Genomic DNA, 22,608 nt, shown 5'->3' with positions numbered 1-22,608 from the left:
AAAAGCGAGGCTCTTTTCTTCACACCGTGTCAAAACCTTAGACAGGTTAGACAAACAGTCTGTGAAGGAGTCTCCATAGATAAAAAAATCATCCATGAAAACTTCCATAAAGCGCTCTACCATGTCACTAAATATATGAAGCATACACCGCTGGAAGGTTCCAAGAGCATTACAAAGGCCAAAAGGCATTCGTTTATAGGCATACATTCCAAAGGGACATGTGAAGGCAGTCTTTTCTTGGTCATCAATATCAATAATAATCTGAAAATAGCCTGAGTAGCCATCCAGAAAATAATAAAAAGCTTGAGCAGCTAGACGTTCGAGCATTTGATCTATAAAAGGTAAGGGAAAGTGATCCTTTCGTGTCATAGCATTTAACCGTCTGTAATCAATACAGATCCTCCATTTCATAGGACCTTGTGTGACAACATAGTCACCCTTCCCATTTCGTACCACGATAACTCCCGATTTCTTAGAAACTACATGAATGGGGATTACCCATTCGCTATCAGAGATGGGGTATATGATACCCGCATCGAGTAATCGTAAGACTTCTTCCCTAACCACCTCTTTCATGGCTGGGTTCAAGCGACGCTGAGGTTCGCGAGAAGTCTTCGCGTTATCCTCCAAATGGATACGATGAGTGCAAATATTAGGGTCAATTCCCTTAATGTCGGCTAGGGACCAACCAATCGCAGACCGATGTTCCTTAATCACCCGGATTAAACTTGTCTCTTCATTCTTAGATAACAGAGAAGATATAATTACCGGATGACTACCATCCGGATCGAGTTGAATATATTTTAACTCTGGGGGAAGGGGTTTAAGCACTGGGGTGGGAGGAAAATCAATAGATGTTTCGTCGGGGTCCTCATTTTGCATAATGAATACTTGCTTAGGTAGCAAGTCTTCATACTCAATATGTGGAGCAACCGAAGTGTCTACAATTGGGGTGGACTCAAGGATGGTGTTGACTTCCTCTAAGTAGGAGTCATTTACAAAATCTGACTTTCCAAAAGAAAGGAATTTGTACATATTGTTTTCAGGAAACGTGTTGTTAAAATAATCTTGAGCTAAGCTCTCGATCATGCTAACCTCCCCATCTATAGACGGATCTGGTAATTGTTTCATCATTTTAAAAACATTTACCTCAACTGTAAGATGGCCAAAAGATAAGGACATCTTACCATCGCGGCAATTTATAAGGGCGTTGGCAGTTGCTAAGAAGGGGCGCCCTAAGATGATCGGTACAGAGTCGTTGGCGACTTCTGTATCGAGGATAACAAAATCAGCAGGATAGTAAAAATCCTGAACCTTAACAAGCACGTTTTCCACTACACCCTTAGGATACTTAATTGACCTGTCCGCTAATTGCAACGTTATTTTTGTAGGTTGCATTTCCTGTAGACCTATTTGTTTATACAAATAATATGGGAGTAAGTTAACACTCGCCCCCAGGTCTAATAATGCGGTCGTCGTGTGGGAATCTCCTAGGGTGCATTTTACAGTAGGACGACCAGGGTCCTTGTACTTAACAATTCCATTATTTTCGGATAAAGTTGGGAATTGTTCAGTTAGAAAGGCGTCTTTAGGTATGTTGGTCTTACGCCTAGTAGTGCACAACTCTTTAAGAAACTTAAGCGTGATTAGGTAGCTTTTAATAGCTTCGAGAAAAGGAAGGTTTATCGTTAGATTCTTGAAAACGTTCCTAATCTCCTCAAAGTTTGTATCCCTAGTTAGCATGGCTAACTTATGAGGGAATGGTGGTTTTGCTCTATATTTAGCATATGGCTCGACTTGATTTCTTACCTTGACTTTATGTTTCTTAGGTTGTGGTTTAACTGGTACCTCTACTGTGGTAGGCTCTTCAGTTTCTATTTCGGTATCTAGTTCGATATCCGGTGTAGGGAGTACTGATGGGGTAACTATAGGCATAGTTACTTTGTTATCAACCACTCTTCCAAAACAGAGAGTGGTGATGTCATTCAGGTCACCTACTATTGTCGTTTCCGTACTAGTATTACCGTTTACCTCAAAGGCTGTGTTTGTTGTTTTAGGGTTTGGTATAGCTTGTCCTGGAAACACGCCTTTTGGTTGGGCTTTCTCTTGGGCTAATTGTTGTATGCCCTGATTTATGGATTGTAAGATCTGTTGATTTGATTGAGTCATTGATTGGAAAAGTTGTTGGGTAACTTGTATAAAGGCGTCGATACGGTCCGGTTGTGTAGGTGTAGTAGTCACAGGTGGTGCGATTGGAACTATCTCACGTTGATTATTTATGGGTGGGTTTTGATAGTTACTATTGTTAACCGGAACGATACCTCTATTGGTATTATAACTATTATAATTACTCTGACCTTGTGCTACACCTTGTCGTGGTTGCGCTTGGTTGTTATAATTATTATAATTTCCTTGACCTTGTCCCTGTCCTTGCCTAGTTGGAGCTTGATTATAGTTGTTTGCTTGCCTAACATTTTGGTTATTAAATCCTGGAGGTGTAACTTGTTGATTGTTTCGCCAACTAAAGTTGGGATGTTGTCTCCATGGGGCATTAGGAATAGGATAGTTATTAATGGAGCAAACATTATCTTGCTCTAATTGTTGTTGTTCATAGGCGAGAGGACAATAGGAGTCAGGGTGCTCAGGACTCAAATAGAAATTACATGGGTTGGAGTTGACATTCATGACGGGAATAGGATTGTGTTGAATAGAAATAGCCTCTACCTTTTTAGTTAGAGATTCGATTAAATTTTTAAGTTCGGATCGGGTTTCATCTCAAACATACCGCGGCCTTAATAGCTGTTGAAGAAGAACTAGCGATTTGGGGATATCATCACTCCCCAATTGTTATTGCGTTTAGTTTGTTCTTCTAAAATTTGTAAGCCTCCGAGGCTCCTTTACTTAGGAAACTACCCCATTCATTATGTCAAGGACTTCTTTATGGTGATGTTGAAGTCCTTTGAAAAAGGCAACGAACTAACGTGTCTTTTGCTAGATTATGGTGTGGACACTCTATAAGCAGATCGGTGAAATGATTCCAAGCCTCGAGAAAAACGATTCATGAGGATTTTGTCGGGAAAAATGAATCTTGGAAAGCATCTCATCCGTCTTTAGGGGTGGGTAAAAATGTTCCATAAATATTTGAACAAGTTTAGCCCACGAGTCCACGAGTTCGGGCGCTTTGGGCGAGTTAACCAAGAGTCCGCTTTTATCGGCTAAGGTGAAGTGGGAAATACCCTCGGTTTAATTTGTTCGCACCAACCGTAGGATGATGGAATGTTGTAAGAACTTGTTCAATCCTACGCATGTGTTGGTAAGGTTTTTCATGGCCTAAACCATGGAAAACGGGTAACAAATTAAATATGTTTGGGGGGATTCAAAAATCCCCCACTGGGTCTCCTAGAACGATGCAAGATTTAGGGCTATCGCTCAAAGCTTTGTAGAAGTCGGAGAGAGGAGTCTCTCTTTCTTCAGCCATTATGTCAGGTATGGTTGGTGGGATAGTAGTTAGAGGTGTAGTGATTGGTATACTCGATATGTTTGTTTGTTGACGGTTAATTACGTTCGGTGTTTTTCTCCGACCAGACCTTAATCTCATGCAAGTCTAAGTCTAAACACGAAAACAATCCAAACAATCTTGATATATTAGTATGAGCCTCTAACTGGAGATGCGAGGTATGGAAGAAAGGAATACCTGATAGCGTCCTTGCTTCGCTTATGGATAGCGTCTTGTTTACGCGTGTTCAGTGTAAATAATAAGTTAGAACACTGAAAAACTTAAAAATCAAAGTTTGAAACAAACCTGTTGAAATCCGGGATTTTTGGCTTAGGGCGCAAGTGCGCGGATAGGCGCGGTTGCGCTCCTTGTTCAGTGACTTAGCGCGGTCGCGCTCGGTGTGAGGGCGGGTCGTGCTCGTGGTCCAGTAAAATAGGGCGGGTTGCGGGTCGAGGTGGTCGTGTTCGAACTATATATAGCGCAGTGCGCTCTTTACAGCGCCGGGTCGCTCAGTGTAAATTTGTCGGAACTTTTTCAACGCTGAAACGGATAACCACAATATGAATCAAACAAGGGTGGGTGGGTTTAATGGGACTTTAGAAATGACTAATTCTAGTATGAAAACAATGCTAAAGTGCAACTAAGATGGCAGCGGCGCCATTTGATAAAGATAAAATTGAATAGTCTACCTACGAAATGAACAATGAAACTCAAAACGTAAGTAAACTAAAACTAATCTTAAGTGTCTAATTTATCAAAGATTTCTCTACTCTCAATCCTTTGAGATATAGTGGAGTAAGAGGTTTGTTCCACTCCTAGTGCTCTAACATGGAATGTTTTCTAGTCTAATTGATCAATCTTAAAGTCAATGAGAGCTTTACGAAGGTGTTAAACTACGATGCAATGTGAAAAACAATATGTTGAATTTAACTACGAATGCTATGGCAATATGATTGTTTTGAATCTAGATAAAAGATTAGAGGGGAATTGCTTCATAGCCTAGCATAGATTCTTGTATCTCGATTCTTACGTTCTTACGGCAAGAAATTCGAGTTCTAATCCCTAGTGTTCATGGCATTTCTACCGAGTACTAACTAGCATATGAGGTCGTCCACCCATTCTCATGGCTTAATCACGACCTTCTAGATTGGAATAGACTCTACAATGCTTCTACACTATACCACTAAGTTTTCATCAAGGCTTCATCAACCCCTCTAATGGAGGTTTTAGCCTTGAATTATTCCGCAATCATTCCCATATGAATCTAAACTAAACATATTATCAAGATTGAAATTTACTAATCTAATTAAACAATGATTAAATTCTAATTAACAACTAATAAATGGTAACCAACAATAATTAAAACTAGATCTAATAGATTGAAATAACACAATTCAAATTGATAAAATAACTATTTTATTTATCTAATCAATCAAGAACAATGATTCAAAGAATTAATCTAAAACAAGAATTGAAAATGGAACTAAACTTAATTTTATTAATTAAACTAGATCTAGAATTATCTATATTGTTTTAGGTCTAACTAGCTACCATTAACAAAGAGCTAAGCTTTGGTTTTTATATGTCCAGATCCAAAAATCGTGCATGGGCTTGGAGCCATGTTTTGGGCGCAGAATCGGGCCCAAAACCCAATATTTTCAGTCCAAAAAGGCCTCTTCAGTTGCAGTTGGCTTCAACAGACTTTTCGTCTACTTCTGCTCCTCTGATTGGGTCAAGGCTTAGACCATTGGAAAGCTCTTTCCGAGTCGGTCGTTTTGACATAAGGTAGGCCCAATTCCGAGGTCTGAGTCCAAAGATACGACTTTTGGAAGTTCTCACGACTTGTGTCTTTTTGTTTCACCAGCGTCGACTTTTCAGCTTTTGACCGGGCTTTAGAAAGGCTTTGTCTTCTTGAGTCTTGGCCTTAAATCACGGAACTCCTTAGTAACCGACCTTAGCTCCTTTATCTCGCTAAAGTGGCACATTTCTGCACATAATGGACTTTGAAACCTGAAATGCATAAAAACACGTAATCAGTGTTAACTCTTAATTATTACTCACATAATTGGTCTAAAGGTATGACTGTTATAGGGTTAAAACTACAGTTTTGGGCTCTTATCAAAGACCAGGCGTTGAAAGGTTACCATTCCATCTTGAAGGTGAGCATTTGGTTTATTATAGTGAGAGAGATGATGCAAGAGATGTAGTAAAGAGGAAATTTTCATCAAAAACTAAGTTCACAGAGTGGTTTAAAGCAAATGTTGAGTATCCAGAATTAGCTAGGGGTCTTACGTATGTAGATTTTCCTACTAAATTCGTATGGGATAAAAAGGAAAGAAAGTGGAAGCCAAGAAAAAATGGGAAGAAAATTGGACGTGTCTACTACGCACATCCTACTTCAGGAGAGAGATTTTATCTGCAGTTGTTGCTGAATATCATCAAAGGTCCTTTGTCTTATGAAGATATTAAAACTGTTAATGGAAAAGTTTATCCAACTTTCAGAGCAGCATGTCAGGTATATTTTATTACATATTACATATTAACTTTTTTTTGTATATTGTTTTCTTGCCTAAAATCTATCACATATACTTTTAGAAGTTCAAACTGATTCATATGTACTATTTAAAAACATTGTTATATATTATTATGAAATTAAAAGTGATGCATGCAGACCAAAAAACATATTTATTTCACAATTTTGACTGCTAGGGAAAACTAATTTTATAGAATAGATGCAAACCTCTCTATTTATAAATTGATAAACACTGTATTTATAAATTGATAACCACACATAAAAGCATGTAGCATCATATAGAACAAACAATACATGACAGATTATAGAATGATACCTCAACAAGGAAGTAGTCTGCATAAGCCACATCACCTATTTCCTGTGATTTCTCAATAACCAAATGACTAGCAAACAAGAAACATTCAAAATGTTAGAAACACATACTAAATAAGAGATACCAGGGGCGACTCTGATGGGTAGTTGATAAGTGTAAAAATGTATAGTCTACCTACGAAATGAACGATGAATTCAATTCGTAAGTAAATTAAAACTAATTTTTACTATCTCAATTATCAAAGCTTCTACTCTCAATGCGAATTGCACTAAGTGGAGTAGAAGTTCGTTCCACTCCTAGTTCCCTAGCATGGATTGTTTTCTAAGTCTAAGAAATCAGTCTTAAGTCAATGAGAGCTTTACGAAGGGGAATTAGACTACGATGCAACTACCCACCTAAATGCAACTAGTTGACTATCCGACAACTAAGGGAATGCTACGTTGATTCGATGTTAAGGAGTTAGAGGGGATTGATTCCACCTTAACTCAACTTAATCCACTAGCGATGAAGTCGTCGTAATCCGAATTGAATCGCTACGCTAACAATCGGTTCTTCCTAATCCCTAATTACACATGGCATTTCTACCAATTAATAATTAGCATGTGAACGATTAAACCCATTCTCATGGTGAACTAAACGTTTCTAGAGTGGAAAGGAAATTACGACAATCTCCGATAATTGGAATCAAGCTTTCATCAAGGCTTCTCAACCCCCTCTAATGGAGGTTTAGCCTTGAATCATTCCGCAATCATTTCCATTTAAATTAAATCTAAACATAATATAAAGCATTGAAATTTACTTAATTTAAACAATAATGAAATCTAATTTAATGACTAAAATGAAATAAAGACAGGAATTGAAATTAGATCTAGAATTGGAAATGACAAAATCGAAATTGATAAAGAATACTATTTTATTTATCTAATCAAATTGAAGAACAAGATTCAAAGGTTTAATCTACTACAATGAATTGAAACTAATTAAACTAAGTTCTAAAACTAATTAATGGAGGCTAACTAATCTAGGTCTAACTATCTACCTAACCTAACTGCCATTAACAAAGAGCTAAGCTTTTGTTTTTATACATTCAGATCCAAAAATCGTGCATGGGCTTGGAGCCATGTTTTGGGCCGAAGAATCGTGCCCAAAACCCAATTCTTTCAAATTCAAAAAGGCCTCTTCAGCTGCAGTTGGCTTCCACAGACTTTTCGTCCACTTCTCTCCTCTGATTGGGTCAAGGCTTGACCATTGCAAAGCTCTTTCCGAGCCGGTCGTTTTGACATAAGGTAGGCCTCAATCCGAGGTCTGAGTCCAAAGATATGGCATTTGAAGTTCTGCTGACTTTTGCTCCTTTATCTCGCTAAAGTGGCACATTTACGCACATAATGGACTTTGAAGCCTGAAATGCATAAAACACGTAATCAGTATTAACTCTTACTTATTATTCACATAATTGGTCTAACAAGATGATTATTAAGGGGTTAAAACTACAGTTTTGGGCTCTTATCAAACTACCCCTTAAACAACATTTTGCTTGTCCTCAAGCAAAGATGAGAAATTAGAATAAGTGACCAAAAATGGAGTTCTAACTACTCTCGTTTTAGCATTTGAGTGCGATTGCATTGACCATATGCAACAAGGCCTTAAACCACTAGGAATTCCCTAGTGGACGAAGTTATAGCCTCGTGAGAGTTTTTCCAGTGAAGGTACTCACAAACTTCATCTATACTACAACGACTAAGAAAATAAAACTATTGTTTCCTTATTCATGCTCAACTATCTATACATCTCTAGCAAATGAATAAGAATAACCAAGTCAGAAACCTAAGCTAATATATGCATAATAATCTATCATCTACAATAAACATATACACAATGAGTAGTACTATAAAATGTTTAGCAGGTTTGTTTCTGAGAACTCGGAATAGCGTCCTTAAGTAGGTTCTCACAATAATAGTCAAGAAACAACACTGATTTTTCCACTCAAGTTTAAGCTACTCCAATTAATACAGTGGGCACACTTTACCTTACAATCTCAATGACACACAGGAAGCCGGAGTCGATCAAACACATCTGCCACTTACTATCACACTAACCTATTCCTAATTGAGCTAGAGGTCTTTATTAGGTGTTATGGGGATTAGGAGATGGTTTAAGAAGGAAGGAAATGGATATTCAAAAGGACAAGTCTGAGATAATAGAGTCTTCATATTATGTAACTAGAGAAAACCTTGTTATTTACTTTTGCTTCTACACTTTGTTTCCATCCTTAGCCATATTTTTTTTTTTTTCTTTGGCTTTTGACTCCCTTTTATTCTATTTTTGGAGTTTTTATTTTATTTCTATTTTTATTTTCCTTTTCTTTGGATGGAAACTTATTTTCTTTATTTTCTGAAGCACTAACTAATTTTTGTTTACACAGGTTTTTCTCTTCTTCTTTCTTCATCATTCTATTCTCAGACTTATTCTAAATTGGGTAGGTTGATTTATTTTATTTTTTATTTTGTTTTGTTTTTGTAACAGGGTAAAGGAATTGTGGTTTATGGAAGGGCTAATGAAAGGCTCAGTGGGGCGACTAGCGGAAAATAATTCATAGGTTTGAATTTCTGGCTATATCGATCCAAAGAGGGCCTAAATTCTCGCTTTAGGATATGGTTTAGTGATCAAGCAAGTGGACGGTGAATTCTCTATCCATATTTTACTTCTCCCCTTGTGTCATTTCTCAAATGTTTCACTCATATAAGACTTTAGGCTATATTCTCACAGGATTTGTAGAATAAGTACTCTAGCCTAGATTTCAGAAACTTATCGCTAACAATCATAGATACTCATGTAATATATTTATAGATAGATGTAAAGATTATTACCTATATATTAACCTAAGTTTCTAACAATTATTCGACGCTAAATGTACCTCATTGAGACTTCTAGATTGTTAAGAGCATGGAGAAAGAAACAATACCAATATTCCTAAGTGTATAACATAACTTATTTATTTATATTTTTGAATTTTGAAATTTTAACTAGAAAACAAATGCATATTATACATATTTATATCCTAGCGGATGTCTTAATTACACGTGTTTCTATGCCCCCAAAACAAGAAGCATGCTTTATCCTCAAAGCATTTAAATAAAGAGGGTAGGAAAAATACCATTGAAGCGCCGTGGAAATTCAGAAACATCCGCAAAACAAGGTTAGAACGCATCTAATATAGGAAATAAAAACCGACGCGAACTCTATAAGAGTTCCACCCATTATGGGGTTAATGTAATTAAATTGCTTGGGACATAAGCGCACACTAACATAAACTAAAACTTACCTCCACTCATTTGTTATTCGTCATCTTCGCTATCATCCTCCACTTCTATAAAGAAGTGAGGCTCCTTCGGATCTGCCATGCTATGATAATTTGCGGGCTTCACGCCATTTATCATCTATGGTTGCTAACCTATTAAGTGCCACTTGGTGCGATGGGGTGTAGGGTGCAACCTGGTGAGGTTGTATCCGCCACCTTGCCAAGTCATTGCACGGAAAGATCGAATAAGACTATTGGTGGGTCGCGACCGCGGTCTACCCTAATCCAATCCGTGAAATGTGTACAAAAAAAGGAAAGAAACATAGCATAATACGTGAAATTAGAACAGGCATAAGAAGGTACTTATGCCTCATGGTATGGGCTCGTGCTAAACTAGACATCAAAGTTCGGGAAGGTCATAGAACCGGCCCCGTGGCTAAAGCAAGGAAAAACGCCGCAAGTGGCGTCATTCACGTAAGAAAACGCCATTCCCCTAAAATGTTTAGCATAATCCAAAACATAACAGTTCCTATGTTCATGGACAAGGCTACCAAGGGCAACGCGTTATAGTCCCTTTGGTCCTCAATCACGGAAAATGCCTGCCCCATAAGCCTCGTGCAAAACTCATAAGTGTAGACATGCATATTATCGACCCAATAACACCATGGGTCTTGTATCTCAGCCGGGCATAGCAAGTCCAAGAACAAATGCTAGCAAGAACACGGTAATTTCCATTGGTTCATCGTCAATGTTGATGGAGAACACTTGTTCTCCATCCGGTCTCTCAAAGAAAATGCAGTTATTATAAAAATAAGATGCAAGTGCTGGAGAATAAAGTTCAGCCGGTCTTACCATAAGAGGTTCCTAGCCAACGATGTGATCACCTCACAAAACCAAGCACCGTAAGTAGTGCTTTGGAACAAATCTTCGAAAGACTGTTCGGTATTATTATAGGAGATGTCATCTCAAAACTACGCCTGGAACAGCCGCGAAAACAACCGGGTACTACGCTGAAAAACTGGAAAATTTCTGGTCCACGGAAGTCGGCGCTGAAAGCCATTCAACTAGGGCGCCGAAGTCGCTCTTTGTTTTTTGAATTCCAGTGTTTTAGCGAAGTCGCGCTTTTACCTTGTATGCTGGCGCCTCGAGTAAAATTTTTCGTCGGAAGTAGGCGAAGCCGCCTGGGCGGAAGGCTGGCCTCGAAGTTGCGTGATTTGCAAAATGGAGATCTAAACGTGGGAATCGCGGGTGTGAAAGGTGCGTGATGGAGTTTAGGTGTAGTGTGAGTTGTGAGGATAGATTGTATCAAGTTTATATAGGTTTTAAGTTGCTAAAATGGGTCGGAAAGTTGCCAAAACTAATTACGGCAGTTTCCGGAGATCCTAAAATTTCCAAACCCGAAAACGGAAACAACTCATTTTCTTGATTCTAATTCAAACCCAGTATCTTTTAGGTTGATTATATGATTGAATGTACCTATTTAATCTAGATTTCATCCTACAATGATACTTAATCATATTTCTGCCTAAACAACCATATTTTCACCTTGACTCCGCAATAAATTCTAACAGTAGGGTTATATAAAAATAAAGCTTGATTTGATAAAACCACCCCCAAACAAGTTGGGAAGGTGGGATCAATATGAAACAACCACACATACTGAAAATAACCCCTTATATTAAAATTTTCATTCAGAGTACCTTTCACTACAAAATTCAAATTACGAAAATAAAAGTTACATTACAATAAAAACAACAAAAATAAATAAAACAACAACCACTATCAAACCTCAGACTCTCTAAACACCTCGCCACTGGTGGCAGAGGGCACACTCTCTAGTGGTGGCTCCTGGGCTCCCGAAGGTCCAGCAGCAGTCGTCCTTCGTCGACGACGCTCATGCCTCGTAGCTGTGTCCTCAGAAGCAGAGTCTGTATGAGGTGGGAAAGCGCAAGCATATCCACTCTAAACCGGCCGGGCTTCCATCTCGACCCTCGCCGTTCCCATCTCTCATCCTCTCCGGGTGCGGATCTCGGTTGTGATGAATAGTCGCCGTCGAGTCCGGAGGTCTCAGACAGATAGTGTTTAGTGAAGCGATGCCCCTATGAAGCATAGCCAGCCATGCTTCGATCAGAACCAACACCTCCGAAGGCATCCGTGATCAAAGCAAGTCACGCCCTCCTCATCCTCCTCCGAATCATCCCCGATGTCCCCGGCCTCCTCTTCATTCTCAGCTCCACCATCCTCTTCTTCTTCTTCTCTATCCTCAGCCCTCCTCCAAACTTGTTGGACACACTCCCCTATAGATACGCGTGTTACGGTGCGGGGGTAATGTAAATCCTATCGACACCGAGCTGCTTTCATCTTCAAGATGATCTTGGTGATTAACACAGAAGAGGTGCCAAAGACTTTTCCGACCCCCTAATCATGCTCAGCAAAACTCCAAGATACAGAAATCATACTTCTGCCCCGGAGTACCCATAAGATGTGGAGGCAGGTCAGACCGATGTCGCCGACCTTGTCCTTCCCTAGGACATTCGACAATAATCCATCGGGTCAGAGCCACCGGTGGTCCCCGAGGGATGCATGGCAAACACAATGGGAGTTTGTATTGTAGCTCCCATTGATGACAGATCCACACCCATCGAGGCTCTACCCCACAAACCGGGCTCCTCGTAGAGTGGCATTCAGATGGATTCTAGGCGGAATGCCTAGAATCTCAACCAACAAATCCAAAGAGTCAACTCCCTCCTCTTCTTCCTTACCATCACAAAATCCTACTCCCTCCAACTCCCCGGTGTTGTAGAACCGCCGGACCAAGTCTTCATGGTAGAAGGCTTCGGTCGAAAGTACCACAAACTACCCCAGTCTCTACTAGCCATTTCGTCACCGTAAAAGCGGTAGCGAAGTGGTCGGCGATGAAAACTTGCTCGGATAATTCGGCGTTGTTGAGCCATCTAGTGTTTGGAATGGAGTGAGGGTTTAAATATGATGTGGTGGTGGTGGTTTAAATTGACGACTGAAAGAGCAGTGGTGGTGGTGGAGTGGAGTGGGGCGCAAAGACCAAAATTTGTAAATTTCGGTGGTTTTTAGTGATTTAAATCGGTGGGGGTTGTGGTGGTTTGGTTTTAGAGAAGATTTGGGGTTAGGATTTGATTTTGGGCGTGGGTTTATTGTATTTTCTTTTTAATTTTTATTTTGTTTAGGTTTGGAGCTTTGTTAATGGCGGAATGGAAGATGAAAACGATGAACTGTTCGCGGAGAGAAGGTAAGGGTGAAGGCTACCGGTCGCGTGGCCGTGGTTGGTTGGGCCCCAAGCCCAAAATCGAAATTTTTGATTGATTTTTTTTTTTCGATTTTTTCGCGAACTTCAATTCAAAATTCCCGCGTTACCGGGTCCGATTTTTTGAGAATGAGATATGGAAATGATCAGGAGAGAATTTCCTATCCAATGATCCATAAAACACTCTATTCCGACTTCAGGTGACATACGAGATAGTGGAAAACGCCTCGAAGTGCGTGCATGACGTAAGTTATGCGAACGAATGAACTCTAAATTAATAGATTATGTCAATCCAAATCGTAATACAATTAAACGCCTAAGCAACTCTAATGGGAGATAAAACCTTTTAGTACGGAAATTTAACACCATTCCCCCAAACAAATTTTTACAACGAAGCTTAGAAAATTTGTTTTTTTAATGGTCTTTTAAAGTCGATTCCCGAGACTTTCTAGATTACTATGTTTATTTTTTTTTTTTTTATTTATTTATTTTTTATTTATTTATTTATTTATTTATTATTATTTATTATTTTTTTTTTTTTTTTTTTTTTTTTTTTATTTTTTTTTTTATTTTTTTTTTTTTTTTTTTTTTTAGAAGGAAAACAATAAGCAATAAAGACATAATTCACACCATAGAGAAACATGACTCAAAAATCCGGAGAAAAACATGCAAGAGTGGAAAACGTGAACTATGTGAACCGTGGACTTAGGATCCGTACTTACACCACACACACTCCATAGGAAGGGGCCTGTTACCTTAATGGTGCACTCACCAATATATTAAAAGTGAAAGGAAGTGCACCAAACACAGAACTTGAGTCGCTTTTATAGTCGATACTTTCGAGACTTTATCTAAAACATATGTATGAACATGCAGTTGATCATATATCAACAACCGAAATAGTTGTGGATCATTCCATAAATAAATATCACAGAAAACATATCCAAACACAATCAAGCACCAAGATTTTCTACGACGCAGCCTAGTGGAATGAAAACGAAGTCGGATTACCCTATTGTGTAACCTATCATGCACCTTCTTTTTAATTTTTGAATGAGTGGGTGTTCTAGTAAATAAGTGTGGAAAAGTGAATGGTTGTGGAGAATATGGTGGATATGTATAAGTTGTAGAAAGACAGCCTGTACACAATGAGGATGTGGTTTTAGCACCGAACTCATTCATTGTGTGTGTAGGGGCTGTCTCAATTCTGAAAATGAAGGTGTCAAATAGTTTGTCCTTTCCTCAAGTATCTATTTGCTAGGAGGATTTAAAAAATTATGAAGCACGGGGGAGAAACAAAAGGATCGAAAGTGCAAACTCGAGATTTCTTTTGAAAGGGTGGAAGGAGGGGAATCGAGGTGGATGTTGTGCAAGTTAGTTCTTGATAGGGTGAATTGTCACCTACTCGAAAAAAACTCATCAATTCCTCATCTAGATTGGTCATATCCACATTACTATGGTAGTCCTCTACATCTTTGAGAAAATCATCTATCCCTTCCTCATCAATAATATGTGTATCGACTAGTGTAGGAATGAAAATGTTGGAGTCCCGACTTTCCAAAGGAAAGAATTTTGGGCATATGACTATCGTGGAACGTGTTGTTGAAATAATCTCGAACAACGCTTTTCGATCATGCTAACCTCTCCATCCATAGATCTAATCGGGTAAATCGTGGTCCTTTTTTAAAAACATTGACTTCAACACAAGATGGCCAAAAGACATGGACATTGAACCATCACGCAATTAATGAGCGCATTGGCGGTTGCCGTGAAAGGACGCCCTAAAATGATCGGACAGAAGTCGTTAGCTTAATTTCCTCAGATCGAGGACTACAAAATCAGCCGGATAGTAGAAATCCCCGAACTTTTACCAAAGACATTTTCGACTACACCCTTAGGATACTTAATAGACCGATCAGCCTAATTGCAACGCCATTTTAGTGGGTTGCATCTTGTCTAGACCTATTTGTCTATACAAATAAAATGGGAGTAAGTTAACACTAGCCCCCGTGTCTAATAACGGGTCGTCAGATAGGAATCTCCTAAGGTGCATTGTAGACAAGAGGATCTAATTGTGGTCCTTGTACTTAACAATTCCATTATTTTCAGATAAGGTTGGGAATTGTTCGTTAAAAAGGCGCCTTTTGGTATATTTGTCTTACGCCTAGTAGTACACAATTCCTTAAGAAACTTAGCATGATGTGGTAGCTTTTTAATAGCTTCGAGGAAGGAAGGTTTATAGTTAGATTCTTGAAAACGCCCCTAATCTCCTCGTAATTTGTATCCCTAGTTAACATGACTAATTTTTGTGGAAACGGTGGTTTCGTCTATATTTAGCAATGGTATCACCCGGATGTTTAACCGTGGCTTTTCGTTTCTTAGGTTGTGTTGTAACCGGGTACCTCTACGCTGGTAGGCTCTTCGGTTTCTATTTCGTATCTAGTAAAATAGTAGGTGTAGGGTTATGGTGGGGTAACTATAGGCATAGTTACCTTGTTATCAACCACTCGCCGTAACGGAGAGTGGTGATGGCATTTATCTCACCTACATTTTCATATTCATTACTAGTATTATCGGTTACCTCAAAGCGTCGCGGTTTGTTGTTTTAGGATTAGGTATTGCGTGACTGGCAACACACCTTTGGTTTGGGCTTTATCTTGAGCCAACTGTTGGGTTAAATTATTAACGGATTGTAGAAGCCGTTGGTTAGATTGAGCCATGGTTTGGAAAAGTTTTGGCTCACTTGTATGAAGGTGTCAAGGCGATCCGGTTGTGTGGGTGTAGTAGTCACACGGTGGTGTGACTAGAACTATTTCACGGAATTATTTATTGGTGGATTCTGATAATTATTATTTACCGAACGATACCTCTATTAGCATTATAATTATTATAATTACCTTGACCTTGTGCTTGACCTTGTCGAGGTTGCACTTGGTTGTTATAATTATTAAAAATTACCCCGACCATGTCCTTGTCGTAGTGGAGCTTGGTTAAAGCCGCGGCGCGGCCTAACATATTGATTATTGTACCCTTGAGGTGGGACTTGTTGGTTATTTCTCCAACCGAGTTGGGATTTTGTCTCCAAGGGGCGTTAGGTTCACTATTAATGGAAGAAGCCCTGCTCATAGGCTATAGGATGGGAGTCGGGATGCTCGGGGACTCCAACGTAAACTACATGGGTTTGAATTTACATTCATGACGGGATAGGCTTTTGTTGTACAGAAATGGCCTCTACCTTTTAGTGAGTGATTCGATTAGAGTTTTAAGCTCGAATCGTGTTTAATTTCAAACATACCGCGCGGCCTTAACTCGTTGAAGAAGAAGAACTAGCGGAGCGGAGTAATCGCCACTACCCCCAATTATTATTTCGCTTAGTTTGGTCCTCTAAAAATTTATAAGCCTCCGAGGCTCCTTTGCTTAAGAAACTACCCCCATTCATTATGTCAAGGACTTCTTTATGGTGGTGTAGAAGTCCTTTGAAAAAGGCACTAACTAACGTGTCTTTCGCTAAGTTATGGTGTGGACACTCTATAAGCAGATCGGTGAAACGATTCCAAGCCTCGAAAATGATTCATGAGGATTTTGTCGGAAAGAAATGAATCTTGGAAAGCATCTCATCCGTCTTTAGGGGTGGGTAAAAATGTTCCATAAACAGTGAACAAGTTTAGCCCACGAAGTCCATTTAATTAGGCTTTGGGCAGTTAACCAAGACGCCTTTATCGGGCTAAGGTGAAAGGGAATACCCTTAATTTAATTTGTTCCGCACTCAACCGTAGGATGGTGGAATGTTGTTAGGACTTGTTCAATCCTACGATGTGTTGATAAGGTTTTTCATGGTCTAAACCATGAAAAACGGGTAACAAATTAAAAATATTTGGAGGGATTCTCAAATCCTCATTTGGTCCGCTAGAACGATGGAAGATTTGGGGCTATCGCCAAGGCTTTGTAGAAGTCCGAGAGAGGAGTCTCTCTTTCTTCCCCATTATATCGGTGGTGTGTGTGAAATAGTAGTTAGAGGTGTAGTGGGTGGTATACTAGATAGATTTGATTGTTGATGTTGTTGTGTATTTACGCTCGTGTTTTTGTTCGCCGACCTTAATCTCATGCAAGACTAAGTCGAACTTAACTAAACATGCAACATTCCAAACAATTCGATATACTAGTAGAAACCTCTAACGGAGATGTGAGTGTGGAAGAAAGGAATACCTGACAAGGCCCTTGCTTCGCTTTTATGAATAGCGTCTTGTTTACGCTTTGTTCAAAGGTATAGAGCAGGTTAGAACACTGAAAAATATGAAAGATCAAAGTTCGAATCAAAACCGCCGAAATCCAAAAAATTTCATTATGTGGCGCAAGGCATAGATAGGTCGCTCGCCCGGTAATTGTCAAATTACAGTGTTTTAGCTGGCTGGTCGCGCCCAAACGGGCGGTCGACCAATGTAAATTCAATTACAAGTGTTTGAGCTGGTCGCTTTGGTATGGCTGGGCTTCGATTGGTAGACTTTAAATTCCAAGAACTTAGCTGGTCGCGCTTCCTCATGCTGGCCATTCGCGTATTTTTCGAATTTGTCACGCTGAAATGGGCAACCACAAGATGAAACAAACAAGGGTGGGTGGGTTTAATGGGACTTAAAAATGACTACTTCTACAAGGAAAACAATGCTAAAGTGTGTAACTAAGAAATGGCCATTTGATAATCAGTAAAATGTTTAGTCTACCTATGAAATGAATGATGAATTCAATCCGTAAGTAAACTAAAATTAATCTTTTACTATCTCAATTATCAAAGCTTCTACTCTCAATGCGAATTGCACTAAGTGGAGTAAGAAGTTCGTTCCACTCCTAGTTCCCCTAACATGGATTGTTTTCTAAGTCTAAGAAATCAGTCTTAAGTCAATGAGAGCTTTTACTGAAGGGGAATTAGACTACGATGCAACTACCCACCTAAATGCAACTAGTCTAATTATCCGACAACTAAGGGAATGCTACGTTGATTCGATGTTAAGGAGTTAGAGGGGGATTGATTCCACCTTAACTCAACTTAATCCACTAGCGACGAAGTCGTCAGTAATCCGAATTGAATCGCCACGCAGAACAATCGGTTCTTCCTAATCCCTAATTACACATGGCATTTCTACCAATTAATAATTAGCATGTGAACGATTAAACCCATTCTCATGGTGAACTAAACGTTTCTAGAGTGGAAAGGAAAATTACGACAATCTCCGATAATTGAATCAAGCTTTCATCAAGGCTTCTCAACCCCTCTAATGGAGGTTTAGCCTTGAATCATTCCGCAATCATTTCCATTTAAATTAAATCTAAACATAATATAAAGCATTGAAATTTACTTAATTTAAACAATAATGAAATCTAATTTAATGACTAAAATGAAATAAAGACAGGAATTGAAATTAGATCTAGAATTGGAAATGACAAAATCGAAATTGATAAAGAATACTACTTTATTTATCTAATCAAATTGAAGAACAAGATTCAAAGGTTTAATCTACTACAATGAATTGAAACTAATTAAACTAAGTTCTAAAACTAATTAATGGAGGCTAACTAATCTAGGTCTAACTATCTACCTAACCTAACTGCCATTAACAAAGAGCTAAGCTTTTGTTTTTATACATTCAGATCCAAAAATCGTGCATGGGCTTGGAGCCATGTTTTGGCCTGTGAGAATCGTGCCCAAAACCCAATTCTTTCAAATTCAAAAGGCCTCTTCAGCTGCAGTTGGCTTCCACAGACTTTTCGTCCACTTATGCTCTGCTGATTGGGTCAAGGCTTGGACCATTGCAAAGCTCTTTCCGAGCCGGTCATTTTGACATAAGGTAGGCCTCAATCCGAGGTCTGAGTCCAAAGATATGGCATTCGAAGTTCTTGACTTTTGCTCCTTTATCTCGCTAAAGTGGCACATTTCGCACATAATGGACTTTGAAGCCCGAAAATGCATAAAACACGTAATCAGTATTAACTCTTACTTATTATTCACATAATTGGTCTAACAGTATGATTATTAAGGGGTTAAAACTACAGTTTTGGGCTCTTATCAGTAGTCTACCTAGGGCCCCACAGTATAACCCAGTAAAAAGGCCTCCACTCAGGTACCTTTCAAATTTTTTGTATGCAAAATTACCATTGCAGGAGTCGAACTTGGGGTTATTCTAAAAAACCAAGGCCATTACCGCTGGACCACACACATTCTGATGCTACAAAGGTCTACATAACATATTCTTACCCTTTAATTCTGCATATGAAGTACCTGAGGTCAGTCATATAAAAATTTAATACCTCAACAAGGATCACTTCGGTTATAACTTGGTGGTAGACAAGAACGCACCGGCTTGATAAAAGAGGAAAAAGGATGTTGAACTGATGTTCTTAAATCAAAATACAATTCAACAATAAAAACTTTGATATAAGAAAATATTATGTCAAACCAACATTCATTAGAAGTTTAAATGCTAACCTGCAAATTTGGAAATAAAATGTTAAAGACAGATCAGGATTTGGGCATTGATCTTGATCCTTCCTCAGATCCTTAGTATGTAAACTCCTAAGCAAACCATTCTTTTCAGAAGCTTTTGTTTCTTCCCCTTCTGGCGTGGATCCTGTGTTTTGAAAGGAAATATGGTTAAATGGTTTAGGTAAGCCATCTAACAGAAATAAGAGAAAAATGATAACAAGAAGAAACAAGTTAGGAATAGAGTTACAATTGAAGCTAAAGAAGCACAATTGTCCTAAGTCCCTAATATATCTCACCTATAATGACTAATGAGTAACAAAAAGTGGTTGATCTCATGAAGTAACCTTTAAAATTAAGTTTTGATTAGATAATTTTGTGCAATAAGCAATTATAAAAGCTTAAAGTCGATAAGTAAAGACCTACTCGCCATCTTTCATACCAAATGCATTCTTACAGCACTCGCATCTGCAGTTGACGGAGTATCCAAGTCCACCCTTTAAAGACAAGACAGCAAGTGAGAATGAGATAATAATTAGAGCATACCACAAGAAAACAATCAGGAATCATGGGACTGTAGGAACCGTTATGGTTGCATGTCATTGTTTACAAACTGTAAAAACCCATGCGCAGCGGAATAAGGGTGTTCATGATTTTGATTAGGAATCATACCTTTTGATCAGCTGTGATATCTCTGAGAATCCAAGCTCTACGAATTAGCAACCTCTTGATCTTCTATTGTATTCCTATCCTTGGAATGAACGTTGTGTGGGCAACGATCTACCAACCCTTTCTTTCTTTCTTGGCCTCTCTCAATCACAAGGTTAGAACCGAATTTTGGGACTAATTTTGCTTGAGTAATAACTCAGTGTTTTGGCCAGGAAAGAAGAGTTTCCTTATATAGGCTACAATAGGGACCATGAGGAGAAATTAGGGTTAGGTCTCCTAACGGGCTTGGACTTCCCATGTTCGCCCAAAACACATGGCCCAAGTCCGTCAACAAATGGCTTATTCCACTAAAGGCCATTGTTGCACTATCGCCCTAATCCCAAATTACGTGTAGTACGTTTATGGGCTCCATATTATATGCTTGCTAATCTCCCCGTGTTAAGATATCGAATGCCCGTTGATTAAGTCAAGTTACTGACAACTACATTAATTAACTTATTTTGTCCTTGAGTAGTACCACTCAACCTCATTGTCATGTCGAATTAAATCCACCTGCAGGGTTTACATGATAATCCTTATGAGCTCCTCAAGGGGACATCATCAACACACCTTACATACAATGTCATTACCCAATCCATCGAGCTTGTTGATTCACAAATGAATCTCACTCATTGATGATTTAAAGCAATGTACAATGCACATAAGTGCTCGTTATTATATCCGGATTAAGAGGACAAACATCCATAATAACAGAGGTGTTTGTTTTCTTATATAGTCAGTATAAAGAGAAATAACCTCACTTGGTCCTATTCAATACACACAAAGTGTACTAGTGTAATCATGTAGTCAAGATATACTAATACCAGATTATACTATAACCGTACCAATGGTTTGTCCAAATCCATCTAGGTTGTGAACGTTTACTTATACTTTATAAGGTACTGATGATATGATCTTCTGTGTGTCACCACACACCATATCATCTACAACATAAAGTATTAGACGCATGCATATAACTAATAACATATATAATATGCATAACATTTGCCCATATGATTCTCATTCAAAATATGAAGAATTCGAGTTAATACAAAAGTAATACTTTTAGTATATAACCCTATCAGGAACAACACCTGGTAGCATTCACAGTACTTCTTCAGACAAATTGATTTCTTGCAGTTGCATATTCTTTTATGCATAGCAGGTGTGTTGGAAATAAAGGTCTTAACGAAAAACATATTTATTTCACAATTTTGACTAATAGGGAAAACTAATTTTATAGAATAGATGCAAACCTCTCTATTTATAACTTGATAAGAGCAGTACAATTGTTGTTGTACTCCTATTACTGAAGAACATCGATTCGAGACCAAAGAGAACCATTAATAGTGTCATAAGAGTGAGTGTAAATGTCCAATGCAATGATATTATATTGGTCCATTTCTTGCTATGGTAATTGTACATATGCAATTCTTTCATTGTTTTTTTAGGTGCGTATTACTATTGTTAGTAGGAAACGAAATTTACCGACAAGGGCACATAGCTTTTAATACCATTTAGCATGATTTTTATTTTTATTTCAATTTTTCATTATGAAACAAAGTTTGTTATCAAGTCACTCTTTTCTCTCAATCGCCCCTCATTCAATCTTACGATCGGGTTCGACTTCCTAAACTTAGTCTATAGCTGTATACTTAGTGTTGGGCCTTGATCCTATTTCTATTATCTGTTGGGCCCTTTTCTTACTGAATTTGGGCAAAGTGGTGGCATCTGGTCCCATGGGCTACGGAAATGATCATCTTATCTATTCTCATCACTAGATCAAACATACAAAAAGCCTTTCATCAGAAAAAGATATTGAAACATAAAAAATATAGTACGTATTAATCATAAAACCTCAGCTCTTTTATGATGGTTTACTATTAAAATGCAATTCATATTGTTACATTATTATTCTAATGTTTCATTTTTATATCAAGGCACATGGATTACTTGAGGACGACAGTGAATGGGATGACGCTATGGAGGAAGCAAGTCATTGTCAAGTTCCAAAATCTTTAAGACAATTGTTTGTCACATTGATTTTGTTTTGTGAGGTGACATATCCTGAAAAACATTGGGAAAAACATCAAAAGCACCTCGGAGAAGATATTTTGTTTCGATATAGAAAGAAGAACAATAATGAGAATCTCCAACTCACTGAAGAATAGATTAGAAATGAGACTCTTTGTGAGATTGAACAAATTATGGTTGAAAAAGGATTATCTCTCACAAACATTCCTGATTTCCCGAAATTTAATATGTCTTCAAGGATCTCCACAGATAACAGATTGATTGATGAAGAATTAGACTATGACTGCAATGAGTTGCGAAAGGAATATGAGATTCTTAACAATGGAATGAGCGCTAATCAATGTGAGGTATTCAACTCTGTTAATGATGAAGTTCAATCTCAATCAGGAGGTGTTTTTTTCATGTACGGATGCAGAGGAACTGGTAAAACATATCTTTACAAAACAATTATATCTAAACTTCGGTCTGAAGGAA

The 22,608-nt window shown here is 38.4% G+C and overlaps 1 protein-coding gene across 1 annotated transcript in view; it reads left to right on the top strand.

The window, feature by feature from the left end:
* LOC147504148 (uncharacterized) overlaps positions 1 to 22,271 on the top strand; it is a 32,430-nt gene extending 10,159 nt beyond the window's left edge. Inside the window, exons 3-4 of the mRNA XM_086605075.1 lie at positions 5,678 to 6,011; positions 22,041 to 22,271. Coding sequence (XP_086461201.1) covers positions 5,678 to 6,011; positions 22,041 to 22,271 — 565 coding nt within the window. The remainder of the gene's footprint in view (positions 1 to 5,677; positions 6,012 to 22,040) is intronic.
* Positions 22,272 to 22,608: the final 337 nt, after the last annotated feature.

The sequence above is a fragment of the Coptis chinensis genome, chromosome 4 (assembly GCF_015680905.1).
Source record: "Coptis chinensis isolate HL-2020 chromosome 4, ASM1568090v1, whole genome shotgun sequence".
Lineage (NCBI taxonomy): Eukaryota > Viridiplantae > Streptophyta > Magnoliopsida > Ranunculales > Ranunculaceae > Coptis > Coptis chinensis.
Note: the sequence above shows the minus strand (reverse complement) of the source record. Positions and strands in the feature narration are given on the sequence as shown.